Below are 22,239 nucleotides of genomic sequence, written 5' to 3'. Positions count from 1 at the left end.
AAAACAAGTAGCAAAGGTGACTTTCACTCTGTTAAGCTTGAAACTGTAGCTGCCAGAGCTGAACCCACGATGGTGTAATACCACATTAAAAAATTCACTTCAAATAAAATAAAAGGGCTGCATTCTAATTTAAAGAATGGGTCCACTCTGAAAAGTGACTAAGTAAAAATGATTCTCCTTTTCTTAGTTAAGCCACCTGTTCCATTTATATATTTGAGTCACATCTGTGACAAAACAGATTTTACTGTCATTACAGCAGAGTTTACTAAGGTAAGAGAAAAGGAGCTGGACTACATTCCATTGTGTATTATATCACAGAACAGTTTATTGCATCACAACAGTTACACCTCTAGAAACACAGTGAAGGCAGTGGATTTGTAAAAGCGGCACTGAGGAAAAAATACTGGGAGTCTAATTTGGCCGGCAGAATCTTTAGCATAGGTGAGAAGGTGTAAGAAAGAATCCACACTGACTCTCAAATCTCAGCGAGATGGTCCAGGGCCAGCAGTTAGAAAATTATCTTTTTATTTGTAAAATGAGCATATTAGATCTGGAAGTCAAATTAAAAATTGAACTACACAATAACTTATGGTGGGGAGGGGTAGCTCAGTGATTTGAGCACTGGCCTGCTAAACCCAGGGTTGTGAGTTCAATTCTTGAGGGGGCCACTTAGGGATCTGGGGCAAAAATTGGGGATTGGTCCTGCTTTGAGCAGAGGGTTGGACTAGATGACCTCCTGAGGTCCCTTCCAACTCTGATATTCTAGGATTATGATTTATTTCAGAGTCAAGCAAAAATGTTCTAAATACTATGAATGGAGCACCAAAGAGTATGCATATCACAAACCTGTGCAATGCCATTGCAATTAACAGTCATTTGTATCATATAACTTATAATAATAGGCAGTCAGTTACAAAATACAATAAGGTTCCAGCCACATATTCAGTGCTATATATTTATCACAGACAAATTTTGCTTCTAACATTTTGTTAGATGTCTGAGCTAGTCTCAGGTCTAAAGAGGATGGGAGAGGTGATGGAAAAGGATCAGAAAGTCCATAAGCCAAAAAGCATTCTGCTTGAAGGTACGCGCTTTAAAATTTTATTGCATGGTCTGCACTCCATCTCCACAGAATACTTTGATTAATATCAACAATAGTTCGGCACATGGTAAAAGTGCAGAATTTTCATGGATCATGGAAGTGAATGGTGCCCTAAATTATCTAAAATGTGTGATTCACTGATTCAGTAACACTTCATCTGATACTTTTTGGAATACCAAGGGACAGACAGCATCTTTGCACCTTGCTGGTGAGGAATTCTGCCTGTAAAGCTGGCTTTACTGGTTAGCGCAAGGGGGAAGGGTATTCTCCAGTAGCACAGAAGCTCCTACCTTCAACCTATTCACCACTGGGGGCTGCATATGTGACTCTCTAGGTGTTATTTGGAGTGGGCAGCATCTACACAATATATATATTACCTGTGTAGTCCTGAGGATGTCACATGGGCTGCAAATGTGTGCTGATTGGGCCAAGAGTTGAGAACCTCTGCCTACACAAAGGTTGTGTATTCAGTAGAATTCTACACTGTTTCATATCAATCAAAGGTTGAACAGGGATAGTGAAGATATACAAAGTAACAAGATTGAGGAAAAATTTGGGAGATGTTACTGTGTAACTTAAAGGCTTACAAGTTGCTGCTTTACATATTCCAAGGAATACAGTTTTTAAAAAAAGATAAACCTGAGCATTACAATCTATTGAAATGAGCAGTTAAGGGAAAGCAGATAATCTTCAAACACTCAGACTATTCATACAGTCTTAACTAAATAATGGGTAAGATACTGCACTGCATATTCAAAGAACAACCTTAACCCTGCAAAGAAGTTTCAACAAAATGCTGAAGTAGAAGTCGGCATATAAAAAGGAGACTTGAAATCCTCCAACAGCCCTCAGGTAGTGCAGTACTTATGTCCACTTTTATTTTTAAGAAATGCAGTATAACAAATAGTAGAATAGCAGTAACCAACCAGCCAAAGAATTTATTCCTAAACCAAAAGATACCCACATCTTGGAGGTGGTATTGACCTTGTTTATAATGGTTCTGAGCCTGCAAATGCTTAAATATGAATGTAACTTTATTCATGTGGATAGTCCAATTGACATAAATAGAACTAAAGAATGTGTGTAACTTTACTCATATGAAGAGACCCATTATTATCCCTAGGAATAGTCACCTTATAAACGTTACACACATCCGTAAGTGTTTGCAGAATGTGGGCCCTTGAGACTGACTCTCCAATTATTGAAATGAAACAGGGTTTTGCCATTGACTTCAAATGAGAGCAGGTTAGATGCACATTTATTTTAACCAGTGGCATGTAAAATGAATGGACAGACCTCGCTTTCTGTGGCTGGGATTACATTTCATTTGAACAGATTAATTTGGTTTGTCTTTATCTGCACATCCCCAGTAAAGTGAATGAGGAGTTCAGAAAATGAAGCCCAGTGGTGTAGGATTTCATACATTTGAAAAACAGGGGTATCTGAACAATAATGTGCTGAATTTCTCTTCAACACAAGTGACATGTAAAGATAAAGAGAGACTTTGCCCTGGTCTACACTAGGACTTTAGGTTGAATTTAGCAGCGTTAAATCAATGTAAACCTGCACCCGTTCACACGATGAAGCCCTTTATTTCGACTAAAAGGGCTCTTAAAATCGATTTCCTTACTCCACCCCTGACAAGTGGATTAGCGCTTAAATCGGCCTTGCCGGGTCGAATTTGGGGTACTGTGGACACAATTCGATGGTACTGGCCACCGGGAGCTATCCCAGAGTGCTCCATTGTGCCCGCTCTGGACAGCACTCTCAACTCAGACGCACTGGCCAGGTAGACAGGAAAAGAACTGTGAACTTTTTAATCTTATTTCCTGTTTGGCCAGCGTGGCAAGCTGCAGGTGACCATGCAGAGCTCATCAGCAGAGGTGACCATGATGGAGTCCCAGAATTGCAAAAGAGCTCCAGCATGGACCGAACGGGAGGTACGGGATCTGATCGCTGTATGGGGAGAGGAATCCATGCTATCAGAACTCTGTTCCAGTTTTCAAAATGCCAAAACCTTTGTCAAAATCTCCCAGGGCATGAAGGACAGAGGCCATAACAGGGACCTGAAGCAGTGCTGCGTGAAACTTAAGGAGCTGAGGCAAGCCTACCAGAAAACCAGAGAGGCGAATGGCCGCTCCGGGTCAGAGCCCCAAACATTCCGCTTCTATGATGAGCTGCATGCCATTTTAGGGGGTTCAGCCACCACTACCCCACCCGTGTTGTTTGACTACTTCAATGGAGATGGAGGCAACACAGAAGCAGGTTTTGGGGACGAAGAAGATGATGATGATGAGGTTGTAGATAGCTCACAGCAAGCAAGTGGAGAAACTGGTTTTCCCGACAGCCAGGAACTGTTTCTCACCCTGGACCTGGAGCCAGTACCCCCCAAACCCACCCAAGGCTGCCTCCTGGACCCGGCAGGCGGAGAAGGGACCTCCGGTGAGTGTACCTTTTAAAATACTATACATGGTTTAAAAGCAAGCATGTGAAAGGATTAATTTGCCCTGGCATTCGCGGCTCTCCTGGATGTACTCCCAAAGCCTTTGCAAAAGGTTTCTGGGGAGGGCAGCCTTATTGCGTCCTCCATGGTAGGACACTTTACCACTCCAGGCCAGTAACACATACTCGGGAATCATTGTACAACAAAGCATTGCAGTGTATGTTTGCTGGCATTCAAACAACATCCATTCTTTATCTCTCTGTGTTATCCTCAGGAGAGTGAGATATCATTCATGGTCACCTGGTTGAAATAGGGTGCTTTTCTTCAGGGGACACTCAGAGGAGCCCATTCCTGCTGGGCTGTTTGCCTGTGGCTAAACAGAAATGTTCCCCGCTGTTAGCCACGGGCAGGGGGGAGGATTGAGGGGGTAGCCACGCAGTGGAGGGAGGCAAAATGCGACCTTGTAACGAAAGCACATGTGCTATGTATGTAATGTTAACAGCAAGGTTTACCCTGAAAGAGTGTAGCCACTGTTTTTTAAAATGTGTCTTTTTAAATACCGCTGTCCCTTTTTTTTCCCCCTCCACCAGCTGCATGTGTTTCAATGATCACAGGATCTTCTCCTTCCCAGAGGCTAGTGAAGATTAGAAAGAAAAAAAACGCACTCGCGATGAAATGTTCTCTGAGCTCATGCTGTCCTCCCACACTGACAGAGCACAGACGAATGCGTGGAGGCAAATAATGTCAGAGTGCAGGAAAGCACAAAATGACCGGGAGGAGAGGTGGCGGGCTGAAGACAGGGCTGAAGCTCAAATGTGGCGGTAACATGATGAGAGGAGGCAGGATTCAATGCTGAGGCTGCTGGAGGATCAAACCAGTATGCTCCAGTGTATGGTTGAGCTGGAGCAAAGGCAGCTGTATCACAGACTGCCACTACAGCCCCAAGTTCCATAGCCTCCACACCCAGACGCCCAAGAACGCGGTGGGGGGGGCCTCTGGCCAACCAGCCACTCCGCCACAGAGGATTGCCCCAAAAAACAGAAGGCTGGCATTCAATAAATTTTAAAGTTGTAAACTTTTAAAGTGCTGTGTGGCATTTTCCTTCCCTCCTCCACCACCCCTCCTGGGCTACCTTGATAGTCATCCCCCTATTTGTGTGATGAATGAATAAAGAATGCATGAATGTGAAGCAACAATGACTTTATTGCCTCTGCAAGCGGTGATCGAAGGGAGGAGGGAAGGGTGCTTAGCTTACAGGGAAGTAGAGTGAACCAAGGGGCGGTGGGTTTCATCAATGAGACACAAACAGAACTTTCACACTGTAGCCTGGCTAGTCATGAAACTGGTTTTCAAAGCTTCTCTGATGCGTACCGCGCCCTCCTGTGCTCTTTTAACCGCTCTGGTGTCTGGCTGCGCGTAACCAGCAGCCAGGCGATTTGCCTCAACCTCCCACCCCACCATAAACATCTCCCCCTTACTCTCACAGATATTGTGGAGTGCACAGCAAGCAGTAATAACAGAGGGAATATTGGTTTCACTGAGGTCTAAGCAAGTCAGTAAACTGTGCCAGCGCGTCTTTAAACGTCCAAATGCACATTCTACCACCATTCTGCACTTAGGCAGCCTGGACAGTAGTCGGGAGCTGTTCAACTACAGGCTGAGCGTGTACGGCTTCATGAGCCATGGCATTAAGGGGTAGGCTGGGTTCTCAAGGATAACTATAGGCATTTCAACATCCCCAACAGTTATTTTCTGGTCTGGGAATAAAGTCCCTTCCTGCAGCTTTTGAAACAGACCAGAGTTCCTGAAGATGCGAGCGTCATGTACCTTTCCCGGCCATCCCACGCTGATGTTGGTGAAATGTCCCTTGTGATCCACCAGAGCTTGCAGCACTATCGAAAAGTACCCCTTGGGGTTTATGTACTCGCCGGCTTGGTGCTCCAGTGCCAAGATAGGGATATGGGTTCCGTCTATGGCCCCACAACAGTTAGGGAATCCCATTGCAGCAAAGCCATCCACTATGACCTGCACATTTCCCAGGGTCACTACCCTTGATATCTGCAGATCTTTGATTGCGTGGGCTACTTGCATCACAGCAGCCCCCACAGTAGATTTGCCCACTCCAAATTGATTCCCAACTGACCGGTAGCTGTCTGGCGTTGCAAGCTTTCACAGGGTTATCGCCGCTTGCTTCTCAACTGTGAGGGCTGCTCTCATCTTGGTATTCATGCGCTTCAGGGCAGGGGCAAGCAAGTCACAAAGTTCCATGAAAGTGCCCTTACTCATGTGAAAGTTTCGCAGCCACTGGGAATCGTCCCAGACCTGCAACACTATGCGGTCCCACCAGTCTGTGCTTGTTTCCCGGGCCCAGAATCGGCGTTCCACAGCATGAACCTGCCCCATTAGCACCATGATGCATGCATTGGCAGGGCCCATGCTTTGAGAGAAATCTGTGTCCATGTCCTGATCACTCACGTGACCGCGCTGACGTCGCCTCCTCACCCGGAATCGCTCTGCCAGGTTCTGGTGCAGCATATACTGCTGGATAATGCATGTGGTGTTTAATGTGCTCCTAATTGCCAAAGTGAGCTGAGCGGCCTCCATGCTTGCCTTGGTATGGCGTCCGCACAGAAAAAAGGCGCGGAACGATTGTCTGCCGTTACTCTGACGGAGGGAGGGGCGACTGACGACACGACTTACAGGGTTGGCTTCAGGGAGCTAAAATCAACAAAGGGGGTGGCTTTACAGCAAGGAGTATTTCAGGCAGGACTTCCCGGAGGGTTCCAATAAGAAATGGTGCACCTATGTTATTGTTCTTATTGGAACAAGGAGGTTAGTCCGGCCTCTGACTGATACATGGCTAGATTTACCTCGCTGCACCTTCTCTGTGAGTGACTGCAGTGTGACCTAGACGAATGAGTCCCCTAGATGGGAGCGGGGGGGGAAGCAAATGAGTACAAAACAAATCTGGTCTATTTCTTGTTTTGATCCACTCCATCTATCTTTTACATCTTTGGCTAGCAGCAGACGGTGCAGAAGGGCTGCAAGTCATCCACATCTCATGGCTGCTCGGCAGAAGACAGTGCAGTAGGATTGCTAGCCATCCTCATCTCTTGCCTGCCTGGCAGAAGATGGTACAGTAGGATTGCTAGCAATCTGTATTGCCTGCCTGCTCATTATAAGATGGTTCAATAGGACTGACTGCAGGACTAAAGAGAATGACCTGGTCATGTCACTCCACATTTAGTCCCTGCGCCCATGTCTGCCCAGGCGCTCCTGGCTGATGTGGCCAGGAGCACCTCGGACATGACGATGACGGCTACCAGTCCTATTGCACCGTCTGCTGCCACAGGCAATGGGTTGCTGCTACTGTGTAGCAATGCAGTACCGTGTTTGCCAGCACCCAGGAGACATACGGTGACAGCGAGCTGAGCGGGCTCCATGCTTGCCGTGGTATGGGGTCTGCACAGGTAACTCAGGAAAAAAGGCACGAAACTATTGTCTGCCCTTGCTTTCACGGAGGGAGGGAGGGAATGGGAGCCTGACAATATGTACCCAGAACCACCCGCGACAATGTTTTAACCCCATCAGGCATTGGGATCTCAACCCAGAATTCCAATGGGCAGCAGAGACTGCAGGAACTGTGGGATAGCTACCCACAGTGCAACACTCCGGAAGTCGACTCTAGCCTCGGTACTGTGGAAGCTCTCTGCCGAGTTAATGCACTTAGAGCATTTTCTGTGGGGACACACACACTCAAACATATAAAACTGATTTCTAAAAAACCGACTTCTATAAATTCTATCTAATTTCGTAGTGTAGACATACCCTTTGTGAAAAAGGATTTGTGCCCTTAAATTAATTTCACCACAAATTAAATCAGTGGGGGCCATTGTCTGGCTTTTTGGAAAGACTTCCTGCTGCAGCGGCAGACAAGATCAGCATGGGGATTCTGACCCATTTCCCCACCCTCCAGGGGACTGGAAGGGAAGGAGGACTATATACATCCCCACCGGTCCCCAAAAGCCCTCTTACTTGGACCAGGTGGGGCAGCACCCACCCTCCTAACCATGTGAGTGGTGAAATACTGGGATTTTTTGGATTCACTGTGGGCATTGCGCTAGTCATTCATTTCTTGGGGGGCTGGGAAAGAATTTCCACCTGATCATCTGATTGGCCAAGGTGAGGGGGAGTCCCCTTCCCCACAATGAGTTTGGAGGAGAGGGAACTTATCTGGGGTAAAACATGGAATGGGAGTTAGGCTATAATGTTGCAACTCATTATATAAACAGGGTGCTTGTCCAGAGCAGCAGAGGGCCAACTCTCCCCTCCTTTATAGGCCCGCCCCCTTAACCCTCAATTGAGAGGGCTGGGGAATGGTGAGGTCCCAGCAGGGGGTTGGCTGGGGATAGGGATGGGTAATGGGGAGGGCTGGCTGAAGCCCCCTGGGTATATATTTAAATGATTATGGGATTACTTGCACTGTGCACTTTTATCTGCTGAGTACTCCCAGACATTTAAGAATAAAGTTGCTGCCTAATTAAACCACATCCAATGTCTTCCAACATAACCAGATAACATGATATTGCAGCATTTTCAGCATTGCAGCATGTTGAGATCCTTGGTTTAATTACCAAAGGATCCACTGTAGAGAAAACTTTTATCAAGTGTTAGAACAACACATGCATAAAATACCAATATTGGAAGATTTCACTGTTGCTTCAGCAGTTTGAGAAATGCTCTAGACTGCACTAAGTGTAATCAGCTGCGGAGAGTTTCTTTTCATAAACTAGTCCATTAGCTGACAGACTACCTGAATAAATCACTTCTATGTGCCCAAATGCAATTTTGAAGACTATCATGTCAATACAATAGCAACATGCTGCTCAACGCTGTTTTAAAATATTAAAATTATTGTAATTTATTAGACAGCATTGCTTAAAAACCATAGCAGACTCCATGAACTGTCATAAGATACATATATTACAGAAGAAAATGACAGGAAGCAGTACATTTCATCTCCTCACATCATGTCAAAAAACAAAACAAAAGCGCACACACACAAAACAAGGCTCAATGAATAATGTAGAAAACATGCTAATTTGTTGCTTTCAAAAGATATTAAAGAACCATGTCAAGATGCATCAACATTAGAGGTACTGAAAGACATACAGGACTACTTGATCTCCATTATATTTCACTGATGCCTGAACATCTATTAGGAGCAATGCATACAACTGATGAAAATGCAGATGAGTTGGTTAATCCAAATTGTCAGCATTTTTATTTTAATATTTTATTAATCTCATTTCAAAAATCTCTAACACATCCTTTTGATTTCCTATGACCATTAGTCTTATTTAAGCTAGGTGAAATACAAATACTATGGAGCCATCATATAGCCATACAGATGGAACATTATCTATATCGTGAACAGTATATTGCAATATTAAGAAATTCTTTTGGAACTAAATATTGCCCAGATTCCTTATTTTAATAAGGAAAACAATGAGAATTTCTCCAGAAACACTCATCTTAACCAGAAACACAGCTGGCATGAAAGTAGTATAGTTCCAGTACTTTAATAATGACCTTTAAAATGATGGATCTTAATTTAAAAAAGGAACTTTTTGCATAGAGCAGGGTTTTTTGTAACTAAAAGTTATTCTTCAGTTTAGTTTTTAAATTTTTCAAAATATTACCAGATAATTAAGCATAAGTAGAATTAGGCAGCCAAAAAAGAATTTGAAGAGCAACTAGCCAAAGGCTCAAAAACTAATAGCAAAAAAAATGGTTGAGCACATCAGAATCAGTGGGGCTACTGGATAACAGAAGTGCTAAAGGAGCACTCAAGGAAGATAAGGTCCTTGAGGAGAAACTAAATGAATTATTTGCATCAGTCTTCACTGCAGATGTGTGAGGGAGATTCCCACACCTCAGCCATTCTTTTTAGGTGACAAATCTGAGGAACTGTCCCAGACTGAGGTATCAGAGGAGGTATTGGAACAACATGATAAATTAAACAGTAATAAGTCACCAGGACCAGATGGTCTTCACCCAAGAGTTCCGAAAGAACTCAGATATGAAATTGCGGAACTACTAACTGTAGTATGTAACCTATCATTGAAATCAGCTTCAGTACCAGATGACTGGAGGCTCAATTACAGGCCAGTAAGCCTAACTTCAGTACCAACAAATTGGTTGAAACTATAGTAAAGAGTAGAATTATCAGACACATAGATGGACATGATTTGATGGGGACGAGACAACATGGCTTTTGTAAAGAGAAATCATGCCTCACCAATATATTAGAATTCTTTGGAAGGAGTCAACAAACATGCGGACAAGGGTGATCCAGTGAATACAGTGTACTTAGATTTTCAGAAAGCTTCTGACAAGGTCCCTCACCAAAGGCTTTTAAGCAAAGTCAACAGTCATGGGATAAGAGGGAAGGTCCTCTCATGAATTAGTCACTGGTTAAAAGATAGGAAACAAAGGATAGGAATAAAAGGGTCAGTTTTCAGAATGGAGAGAGGTAAATAGTGGTGTCCCCCAGGAGTCTGTACTAGGACCAGTGCTGTTCAACATATCCATAAAGAATTTGGAAAAAAGGTGGAAAACAGTGAGTTGACAATATTTGCAGAAAATGCAAAATTACTCCAGATAGTTAAGTCCAAAGCAGCCTGTGAAGAGTTAATGAAGGGATCTTACAAAACTGGGTGACTGGGCAACAAAATGTCAGATGAAATTCAGTGTTGATAAATGCAAAGAAATGCACATTACAAAACGTAATCTCCATACAAAATGATGGGGTCTAAATTAGCTGTTGCCACTCGAGAAAAAGATCTCACTCATTCTGGATAGTTCTGACAGTTCTAGATATTTTACACATTTGGCTAGTTGTCCAAAACTCAACAATATTGTTGGTTTTGATTACAAAATATTCATAATTTGTTTTCTTTTATTTGGATAAAACCCTAACAAAATCAGTATTTCTAGTTGTTTTTCCCCAGACGGGCTGGTAGAAAGATATTAATATGTGGAAATTAGCATATTTATCTGTCCAGGAAAGAAATGATTTAAAAAACAAAATCACATAAATTCTGATCAGATCAACCACTTGCTAGTGTCAGCAATGGGAAGGTATTTAGAGTCTAGCAATCTTGAAACTTGAGTTTTTTGCTAAAATGTAGTACTTAACACAAGTTGGTTTCTCCTTAGACAAAAATACAACAATCTAGATATGTTCTTCATTTGAAAATGTAAATCTGTAGCAATACAAATAACTCATTTTCATTATTAATATGTATCCAATTTGTTACTTCGCAATGTCCGGGGTCAGAACAACTGAACAAGACATCTTCACGAGCTGTAAAGGCAACGAGAATAAACCCATCTTAATTTACAGGCACTTGAAATTAAAACAAAAACATGTATTCCACATCTTGCAGCCCTTCCTCCGACTTTGCAGGACATAATATTATCACATATAATATTCTGTATGCTGATATAACTTTGCACATTCAACCCCAGAATATTTTCTGAAGTTCTTTAATGGTACAATTAAGATGACAAGATGACCAGCCCCGATTTGCTGAGTCACCAGTGAGGCTCAGCTGTCTTGTCTGAGCTCACACAGTGTGGAGAGGGAGAAAGGCACCTGAGAATCTGGGCCTAACTCCCATTGATTTCAGTGAATTGGCCCAGATCCTCAAACAGTATTTAGGTACCTAAATTCTTCCCTTCCCACTCACTCAGAGGTTTGACTCTCAGGGACCCACATGATCCAATTAAAATCAAGGTTCACAGAACCATAAGAATTGTCATACCAGATCAGAACAATTAGGACTACATCCAGTATCCTATCTAACTACAGCCAATACCAGATGCTTCAGAGGAATGGGCAAGAAAATGGGTAATTATGGGATAACCTGCTTGTACAGTCAAAGTTTCTTCCTAATCCCTTCAATTAGAGCTTGGTCTCTGCACTAATGCCTAAGAATTTATGTACCTAAAATTTGTTTTTCTTTAATTTTTTTCTAATATAGCTGTGGATATTCTCATTATTCATGGAAGCATCTAGTGCTTTTAAAACCCTCTGTAACTCTTCTCCTCCTCCTCCAAGGTATGTTGTGGCAATGAGTTCCACAGGTGAATTGAGCATTGTGTAAAATAGTATTTCCTTTGATTAGTTTTGAATTTTCAGGCTTTGTAATTCACTCACTGTTCTCTTGCTTTGGTTTAAGTATGAATAATTGAAAGGGCCCATTTTTAATAGAATTTGTTGTTTTGTACTTGTTACGTTCCCGCATTTGCATCCTCTTTAGAATAAAGGATCCCAATCTTTTCAATTTCTATTGATGCAATTTTTTCCTCAATGCATCTGAATTGTATTTGTCATCTCTTTCTACATCTCTGCTATTTCTAATAAATCCTATTTGAGATGGAGTGACTGCCAGATCATCCAACCTGACATTCTGCACATCACAGGCCACTAAACCACACCCAGTTATTCCTGTATTGAGTCCAATGACCTGAATCAGTCTAAAGTATTACAGCCCTTTGGAGACCTAGCTAGTGTGTGACACAGGCTAAGAATAGGAGATACCAAGGTGGACTATTATGTGCCACAAGCAGAGACCAAGAGGGAAGGAGGGGCATCAATTCCTAACGCCCTTGTAATGGGAACCAATTTGGAGAGATATATCCAGATGAATCCTATCAGTGGGGCCAGAATCATACCACAGCCATTGACATTACTCTCAAATATATGGCATAGTATTTCTTGTTCCCCACTCCCTCTTCACATCCTAATCTTTTCCATATGCATCAGATGGAGAAAAGGTATCAAACAAATTTCATTGTTCACTTTTAGTGTGATTTAAAGGTAAGCCCTTAAATGAACATCGTCTCCCTGATGTTTGTTCTGTAACATGAAGCACTAACAGTAGTTTGTATTTGCTTTAATCAAGGTCTTCATCCTTCTGTTTTTCTGGCAGAGTTGACAGCAGCTTAGTATGGTATATTATCTTCCACTTTTTCTGCCCCTAGTTCTGAAGCCAATTGTGCATAGCTTGATGAATGAACACTCACTCCCTCTCCTTGCATATGGGATGTTCAGAGTAAAAAAAATCTCATCAAAATATGATCTGATATGTAAATTACCTTGTGAATATGTAAATATGTGTATTCCTTAAACTCACTGAAGCAAGAGAGTGTCAGTGGCACTCCAGTGAGTACATATCTAAAAACAACATGTAAAAACAACTACCTTTAAATTCCATATGCAAATTAAGGGCTTCATTCAACCTTTTTTGTGTATATGTGCATAAATACAAAATCACGACAGATCCTGCAATGCTATAGGGTCCTCCAAGATCCTTCTTTTTAGATCTGTCTGACAGCATAGTCAGAGTGTATGTTTGGAAGTAGTCCTGATAAACTTCCAAAGGGAAGGTTTTAAAGAATAAAAGGTATAGATCTGTTCAAAGCGACACTTGTATCAAATTCTGAGTGAAAAGAAATGAAAAGTGATGATCTCCAAATAGTCACATAATTGAACATGGGTACTGTTCTGATACTCCATTCATTTAAGACCAGACAGCACAGGGAGCTCTCCACATTCTACAACAATATGAAGCTCTCATATGAATACATCTGGATTTTGGAAAATTCAATCCAAGTTGCTACACACTAAGGGATAGTTTTACATAGGGTTGAAGCCAGCCTCCTTCTTGTAGGCCAAATTTGTGCAGGCATTTTGCACCTTCAAGAAATCAACAACTCAGGGGTGGAGAGAATCTGAATACTTGTCCCTCTGAAGTGCCTGACTGGCATCCAAATGCAGGTAGTAGGTTTGTGGGTACATGCTCAGGTTGTGCCCACATATGAATTGTATACGCAAACTGCACCAATAATTCAAGAGTGGTTGCAATTACTATGGAATACTTGGCCCTAAGATCCAAATTGTAAAGTCTAACCCCTTCATAACATACATTTAAGATATGATTATATTGAATACATACAAAAATATATTAAATATTAAGTTGCTAAGTCAAGCATTTAAAAGTTAGGATATGCTAGAATGAAAGTTAACTTAATTGACCTATCTTTTGTATATGTCTTATGAGGCAGTCTTTAATTATATGATCACATACTTTTTTTCCCCCCACAAGACACAGGATGGACCTGCTTTGGGGATGAATCAGGACTGTGTAATAAAGGAAGAGCCTATGACAGATGGGGAAACTTCTTGCAATATCTTTGGGGGTCCATTGTTTTAAATGAATGGTTTGTGTGTGATTGTATTCTACTTCCTGGGGGAGGGCTACCACAACTCCTCCTCAACAACAACAAAAGTGATGATTAATGCAAATCAGCCAGGCTGAAACCCTGCCAGAGAGGTACCACCTTCTGGGAAAGCTCATATAAGATAGTTGAAACTGGATCTTTCAGAGACTAGACAAAGAAAGGGTTTCTTGGATAAACAGCTTGAGTTTAAACCAACTCTTGGGGTTCTTTCTAATGCAAAAAACAGACAGAACCTTCTGTCCAAGGCTGGGCTCCAATCCTTGTGGAAAGGATGGAAAGACTTGACCTACTAAGGGCCACATAAGGCTAATAGATGACCTTTAGTAAGTTCTTAGCAGATGTGTAGGTTCTTCTACTGTTTTAATGTGTTTTATTTGTAATGCTTTCCCCATAAGAATAAATGTGCTTGCTTAGGATGAGTTGTGTGGTAACATAACCGCAGACAATACACTGACCATACCCTTCTGAAAGAAAGAAAAGCACAGGTGTGCAGTGAATGAGGTAAGGGATTGCAGAAAGAGAAAAGGATGGTCTCAGGTTTCAAGTAGTTGAATGCTGCCCTTGAGAACTGGATTCTATCCCTGCCTTAGCCACAGAGTTCCTGTATCATGTTAGTCAAGTAACTTAAATCAAACTTGTGACAGGTGGTCACTAATTGTATGTTCCTCCTTTTCTAGTGCCTGATTTAGGACCCTGAGATCTGATTTGTAGAAGTGCTGAGCACTCATAGCTGCCACTGTAAGTCAGTGTGTCAAGGGAGCTGTGCTTTGAACACTAAAGAGCACCTTATAGGTTCATTATTGTGAAAGATCAGGTTGTAGGCATCTCACACTAGACATCCAGAAAAAAAAATCACTGGATACTTTGAATTAAGTCTTCAGCTTCCTGCCATTGGTGGTTCTTATGTTGTTCTCTGCTAGATTAAAGACTCCTTGACTACCTGGCATTTTCACTCCATGAAAGTTCTTATACTTTTCAAACAAGTCACCTCTTACTCTTTACCATCCTTTAAATGTGGACACCAAAATTTTACACAGTATTCTAGTATCAGTCTCACCTATAACCTATACAGAAGTAAAAATCACTTCCCTGCTCATATGTATTACTCCCTTGTTTACACATTTAAGGATTGCATTAGCCCTCTTTGCCACAAGATCGCACTGAGAGCTCATGGTCAGTTGCTAATCCACTCTGAACCCTAAATTTTTTCAGAGTCACTGTGTTCCAGGATCAGCCCCCCCATTTTGTAGGTAAGGCCTCTATTGTTTGTATCTGTAAAACGTTGCATCTGGTTGTATTAAAGTACATTTTGTTTGAATAGACCCAACTTCTCAAGCAACCCAGATCACTCTGTATGACTTCTCTGTCATCATTATTTAGCATTACATCAATATTTGTGTCACCTGCTACTTTTATCTGCAGTGATTTTCTATTTACTTCTGGATCATTGGTAAAAATAGGGAATAGCCCAGGGCTAGTCCCAATCCCTGTAGAATCCTGTTAGAAACACTCAAATTCAATGATGATTCCTCTTTGACAACTACTTGGAGATTTGTCAGTTAGCCAGTTCTTAGTCCATTTAATTTGTGCTTTATTTTATTGTGCTAATTTTTTAATCAAAATGCAGTGCAGTACTAAGTCAAACACCCTACAAAAGTCAAAGTATATTACATTTATGCAGTTACCTTTGTCAACACAAGGAAAACCATAACAATAGAATACATAAGCTACAAGCTAAAAATGGAAGTGAAAGCTTTATGAGAGTGCTGGCATGTGTTATTAATATTGTAAGCAATATGAAGATGGAAAAGAATGCATAAGTCTCTCCCCATAACTTAGTTCCATACTTTTAAGGTTCTGAGTAGCTGGAGTGTGCCCTGCTACCAAATGTAGTTTTTGTTTGCTAATTTCCCAATTTTTTTAATATAGGTTTAGTGTATTTCAGAGGACAGCTCATGAAAGTCAGGAAAAAGAAGAGCTGCATATGCCTAGAGATCACAGGGAGCAACTGCTGCTGAAGTTACTCTTGACTTCATCCACACTATTCAAGAACATGAGAAGCTATGTTCTGCCTCAGTAAATTCTTTGTCTACAACATTTTCTCTCTGTTTAAAAAGTTACTCAAAGTCAGTACAGCAAGAGCAACCCTTCATGTTTAGCACCAACAACCTTTCAGCTCAAGGGAACTTCGGTGAAGGAATCTGCACCATCCCTCACTTCCCAAAACAGCTTGTAGCCTCTCATGGACTCCTGGAAATTAGATGACACCAGCAGCAGCTACAGCAATAGGGTGAGAATGTCTGTATTGTACCAGCAGATCTGACTAATGCACTCCCCCTTCCCTACTAATATGAGGAATAACTCTCAACAATTAAATATGCTAATGTGGTACAGCTGCAAGTGTGACAATCGCCATCTTAGACAGCAAAAGGGACTGAACTGATGAGCTCTGGATATAAACACTTGAATCTTTACAGCTTGTGCTAAAGAACCAGGCTTTCAAGCTGAATGTTGTCACAGTCTCACATCCTCTGTGAGCTTAGACAAGGCCATGTTACACATACACTGAACAGTTGATCGCACAAGCAAAATGAGTGATAAATAACAAATATGAAAAATGTATTTTATTGATTCACATGACTATTTACAGATCATAGGGTTTTAAGTAAAAAACCTGTTTTGAAGTGGCCTTTTCATCATGGGAATCACATAATCCTTACCATGTCTCCAAATAGATCAGCAGCAGGGTTTGAATCTCTTAACTTTCAGATCACTACCTTAAGTTCTTACTATTTGAGCTGCAGGAGTAAGCACAAACTCCTGTCTAGATGAGGCACTGGAGAAGGACTTCACATGCTCTTCCCAGTGTGTTTCACAACTAGTTACTAGTCCACAGTAGAATACTGGTGATCAGAAATCCTGGATTCCTCCTGGTTCTGGCAGAGCAATGTGGTTTATAGTGGCTAGAAATAGGATAACTCAGTGTGACTAAACCCGTATGGAAAGCTATGTGGTATAGTAGATCAGATGGGGGGTTTGTCATGTTAAAGACCTGGCGTCCGGGCCTGCCCAACCTTGAATAAACATTCTGCTGATTTATTTTAAAATGGGGGAGGAGGGGAGGAGTGTTCAGAAGCACGTTTCTAACTGTCTTCTAGGGAGGGTTCCCAGCCTTAGTCAATCGTGAGCATAATCAACTGGACAGAAATTTAAACAGCATTTAGAAGAGGTAAGAACCTTGCGGCATCCTCTTTCCTAGATTAGGGAACTGCCCCCTAAGGTACAGGGGTAGAGGATGAAACAGTCTCTGCCTCCCTCCCTTGGAAATGAATATAAATGTATTTTCCATGACTAAAAAAAGTTGGAAAATTCTCTAAAGACAAATACTATCTAGCTGAGCAACAGTGTAGCCAATGGACAGATCCTATAGTGTTTTAGATTTCTGGAGTGGGGAGGAAGAGACAATCCAATGAAATAATTGCCAAAATGGGTGATTTTTGAACTCTCATTAGTCTCTCCCTATCAATTCATTTTTCATCAAACCACAATGAAAAATTCATATAATGCTCAAAATTTATATTGTGTGTGTGGAGTTTTTTGCCATTTTATTGAGACCGCTACAAAACAAAAGTGTAAAGCTCATGTTAAAATGAAACTCTGTAAAGCAACCTTAACTCTGGTGCAGCTACCACTGCTCCATAATACTATGGTTAAAACCACTGAGTTTGCTCCGCACCTGGAGTTCACTTATCTTTGCTGAACTTAATGAGTATGCTTTAAAAACCGTAGCTAAGATTTAACAATTAGCATACCAGCAGCACTGCACTCAAGGAGTTAGTTGGTGCGCCAGAAAAAATTCTTAACTATAACAGTTTGTTTCTGCTCATCTAAACACTGAATATCAAGTTAATACAGGTCCCACCAACAACACACTCACTGACCATGTGATAGATTTTTTTTTAAACACATAAAAATAAAGGGCTTGTTATTGAGTAACTGTTTTTAAAAAAAAAATCTGAACCCTGTTGTTCACTTTTAAGGACATGAGTTTTTGAATTCAAGTTTGCAAAACTGAGTATGTACTTCTGGTTTTCTGGGGAAAATGAGCATGATTGTGGAAAATCAGTTTAGTCATGCACAACAACAACAGTATTAATCCAACACACAATTGTACACAGAGATAGTGAAGTCCTCAGTTTGCCACATAAGGCCACTGAACATCTGTTTTATGCTTTTCCTTTATTTGGTCTAACTTTTTATAAAGTGCATGGAAAAAGCACTGCAACTAGAACGGTAGCTTTTTGTAAAAAGAACACAAAAACGTCAAAACAAACCTGTCAGGATGGCTAACAAATCAATACAAGCAGATGAAAAATGTTCTTATGAACTGGATTGTTTCATTAGTTGCAACACCCCAAGACTCATCACATCAGATACCATCTTTAAATCTCCTGAATACAGTTATTAGCTTCTCCTCCCCACCTCAAAATATAGAAAGCTTTGTTTTGCTTTTCAGAAACTATTCTGAAGAGATAAAGTGCTGAAAAATTAAGCTGCTAGTGCATAATCATGCTTCTGAGTTTTGTAAAATGGATGGACATGGATCCATCATGGCCAGTATTTTGGATTACTTTTGACAGAGAGGTTCCAGATAGCTGAGTTCGAAGATAAAATGTAAGAGGAAAATTGTTTAATAGCAATAAGGGTAATAGAATATGAGGTTTTTCTCCAGCAATGGACTCTTTGCTTCGAAGAGTAAAACCCTCAGATTCACATCAATGCTTATTTAGGTAAATCCTACATCTCATCTTAGTGTTAATCTGGCACTGAAAAATAAATATCATTGGTGCATATGTTTGCATTAATGTTATTGCCTAATTATCCTTGTTTCAAAAGTAGTATTTATTCACTTCACCTGTTAAAAAAGAGCCTCTCTTAGTACTCTGAGTTACAATAAACATGAAAATGTGACCCTTTACAGATTAAGTCATTTTCATTTACATTATCCAATGTCCTTTTTTTTCCAAATAATGTCTTCAAGTGCCTCATCAGTGTTTCATATCCCATATTACACTGGCAAACACAAAAACTGAACAAAAAGCAAATATTTCCATTTTTACTGTAATGGAATATTTGTCATTTAAGATAATTTCCTTCTGCCTGGAGCATGTACTGTGCTTTACTCAGTTTAATTTGATTCATTTTGGTATCTAGCACAGCAAAGTGTGAGTGTTTCTTGTGTTAGCATCATTTCTAATACCATGTTCAATCTACTGTTACCCGTACAAATGAACTAACAGACTAAACAGATCACTTGAGTCAAGCCTGTGCACTATCAGCTTTGAAAATGATTAAGAATATAGAAACACACTCACCCTCAGGCTCACCACAGAGTGTACACTGTGACTCTGAAAAGAAAAAAGAAGAGAGATAAAAGTCATTTCTTCTGCTCATATTTGAGATCATTACTTCTGCTCAAGAGATACCAAATCACAATCATTTACAAATGTAACTCAAACTGGCAGTACTCAAACTGTGCATGAATGAGAAGTATCACAAGAATGATAGCTAGGACCAATGGTCCATCTAGCTCAGTATCTTCTTTTTCGACAGTGACCAATGCCACATGCTTCAGAGGGAATGAACAGAACAGGGAAATAATCAAGTGATCCATCCTCTTTCATCCAGTCCCAGCATCTGGCAGTCAGAGTATGGGGTTGCATCCCTGACCATCTTGGCTAATAGCTATTGATGGACCTATCCTCCATGAACTTATCTAATTCTATTTTGAACCCTATTATACTTTTGGCCTTCACAACATCAACTGACCACAAGTTCCACAGATTGACTGTGCATTGTGTGAAGAAGTACTTCCTTTAGTTTGTTTTAAATCTGCTGCCGATAAATTTCATTGGGTGACCCCTGATTCTTGTATTATGTGAAGGGGTAAACAAACACTTCTTTATTCACTTTCTCCATACCACTCATGATTTCATAGATCTCTATCATATCTCCCTTTACTTGTCTCTTTTCCAAACTGACCAGTCCTAGTTTTTTAATCTCTCCTCCTATGAAAGCTGTTCCGTACCCTTCATTATTTTTGTTGTTCTTCTCTGCACCTTTTCAATTTTTAATATAAAAAAAGATATATGGGGTAACCAGAACTGCATGCAGTATTCAAGATGTGGCCATACCATGAATTTATATAATGGCATTATGATATTTACTGTCTTAGTATCCAACCCTTTCTTAATGCTTCCTAACATTCAGTTAAGCTTTTTTGAACGATGTTGCACACTGTGTGGATATTTTTCCAAAAACTACCCACAACTCCAAGATTTTTTTCTTGTGTGGTAATAGCAAAATTGAAACCTCATAATTTTGTATGTATAGTTGGGGTGGTGTTTTCCAATGTGCATTACTTTGCATTTATCATCATTGAATTTCATCTGACATTTTGTTGTCTAGTCACCCAGTTTTGTGAGATCCCTTTGTTAAATCCAAAGGGAACGGCAAAGAGTTAACTATCTTGAGCAACTTTGTGTTGTCTGCAAGCTGTGCCCCCTCACTGTTTACTCCTTTTTCCAGATCATTTATGAAAATACTGAACAGCAGCAGTACCTGTGGGACACTGCTATTTATCTTGGTTCATTCTGAAAACTGATCACATATTCCTACCCTTTATTTCCTATCTTTTAATCAGTTATTGATCTTCACGAGAACTTTCCCTCTTATCCCATGACTGCTTGCTTTCTTAAGTCTTTGGTGAGGGATCTTGTCAAAGGCTTTCTGAAGTTCAAGTACACGATAGCCACTGGATTACCCTAGTCCACCGGCTTGTTGAACCTTTCAAAGAATTCTATTAGATTGGTGAGGCATGATTTCCCTTTATAAAGCCATGTTGACTCTTCCCCATCAAATCGTGTTCCTCTATCTGTCTGATCATTCTGTTCCTTTACAATAGATTCAACCGCTTTGCCTGGGACTGATGTTAGGCTTACCAGCCTGTAATTGCCAGGATCTTCTCTGGAGCCTCTCTTAAAAATTGGGGTCACATTAGCTATCCTCCAGTCATCTGATAAAGAAGCTAATTTAAGAAGTACCACAGTTCATACTTCCTCAATTTCATATTTGAGTTTCTTCAGAATTCTTGGGTGAATACCATCTGGTCCTGGTGATTTACTACTGTTTAGTTTGATTAATTTGTTCCAAAACATCCTCTATTGACACCTCAATCTGGGACCATTCTTCAGATTTGTCACTTAAAAAGAATGGCTCAAGTGTGGGAATCTCCTTCAGATCATCTACAGTGAAGACTGATGCAAAGAATTCATTTAGCTTCTCTGCATCGTCCATGTCTTCCTTCAACAGCACCTCAATCATCCAGCAGCCCCACTGACTGTTTGGTAGGCTTTCTGCTTCTGATGTACTTAATTATTTTGTTGTTAGAATTTGAAGAGCAACTAGCAAAAGACTTTTACTTTATTATACACTTATTATACACTTTTACACTTGAGTTGCCAGAGTTTATGCTCCTTTCTATTTTCCTCAGTACAGTATGTATGACTTTCAGTTTTTAAAGGATGTCTTTTTGCCTCTGCCACTTGTACTTTGTTTAGCCATGGTGTCATTTTTGGTCCTTTTACTGTTTTTTTTTATTTGGGGTATACATTTAATTTGAGCCTCTATTATGGTGTTAAAAAGTTTCCATGCAGTTTGCAGGCATTTCATTCGCATGACTGTTCATTTCAATTTCCGCTTAACTAGCTTCCTCATTTTTGTCTAGTTCCTCTTTCTGAAATGAAATGCTACTGTGGTCAGTTTCTGGTATTTCCGCTTCCCCTCCCCCCAGGATATTAAATTTGATTACACTTTGGTCACTATTACTGAGCAGTTCAGTTATATTCACCTCTTGGACCACATCCTGTACTCCATTTAGGATTAAATCCTAAACTCCCCTTGTGGATTCCAGGATTAGCTGCTCCAAGAAGCAGTCATTAATGGTGTCTAGAAATTTTAACTCTGCATCCCATCTTGAGGTGGCTTGTATCCACTCAAATATGGGGATTGTTGAAATCCCCCATTACTGAGTTTGCTATTTTTATAGCCTCTCTAATCACAATTACCGTCACCATCCCAGTCACGAGGTTGATAGTATGATTCTACGGTACAGTTTGATTCATTTAATATCTTGACTATGTTTTCTTTCACATATAGTGCCACTCACCTACTAGCACAACCTACTCTGTAATTCCTATATATTTTGTACCCTGGTATTACTGTGTCCCATTGATTATCATTGTTCCACCAAAGTTTCTGTGATGCCTATTATATCAATAGCCTCATTTAATACCAGGCATTCAAGCCCACCCATCTTAGTATT

At 40.7% G+C, this 22,239-nt stretch overlaps 1 protein-coding gene across 1 annotated transcript in view; it reads right to left on the bottom strand.

The window, feature by feature from the left end:
- Positions 1-22,239, bottom strand: part of DLGAP2 (DLG associated protein 2) — a 709,806-nt gene that overhangs the window by 345,411 nt on the left and 342,156 nt on the right. Inside the window, exon 4 of the mRNA XM_084623310.1 lies at positions 19,232-19,264. Coding sequence (XP_084479436.1) covers positions 19,232-19,264 — 33 coding nt within the window. The remainder of the gene's footprint in view (positions 1-19,231; positions 19,265-22,239) is intronic.

The sequence above is a fragment of the Lepidochelys olivacea genome (genome assembly GCF_965140295.1).
Source record: "Lepidochelys olivacea isolate rLepOli2 genome assembly, chromosome: 3".
In the NCBI taxonomy this organism is placed as follows: Eukaryota; Metazoa; Chordata; order Testudines; family Cheloniidae; genus Lepidochelys; species Lepidochelys olivacea.
This window is presented reverse-complemented; position numbering and strand designations above follow the sequence as displayed.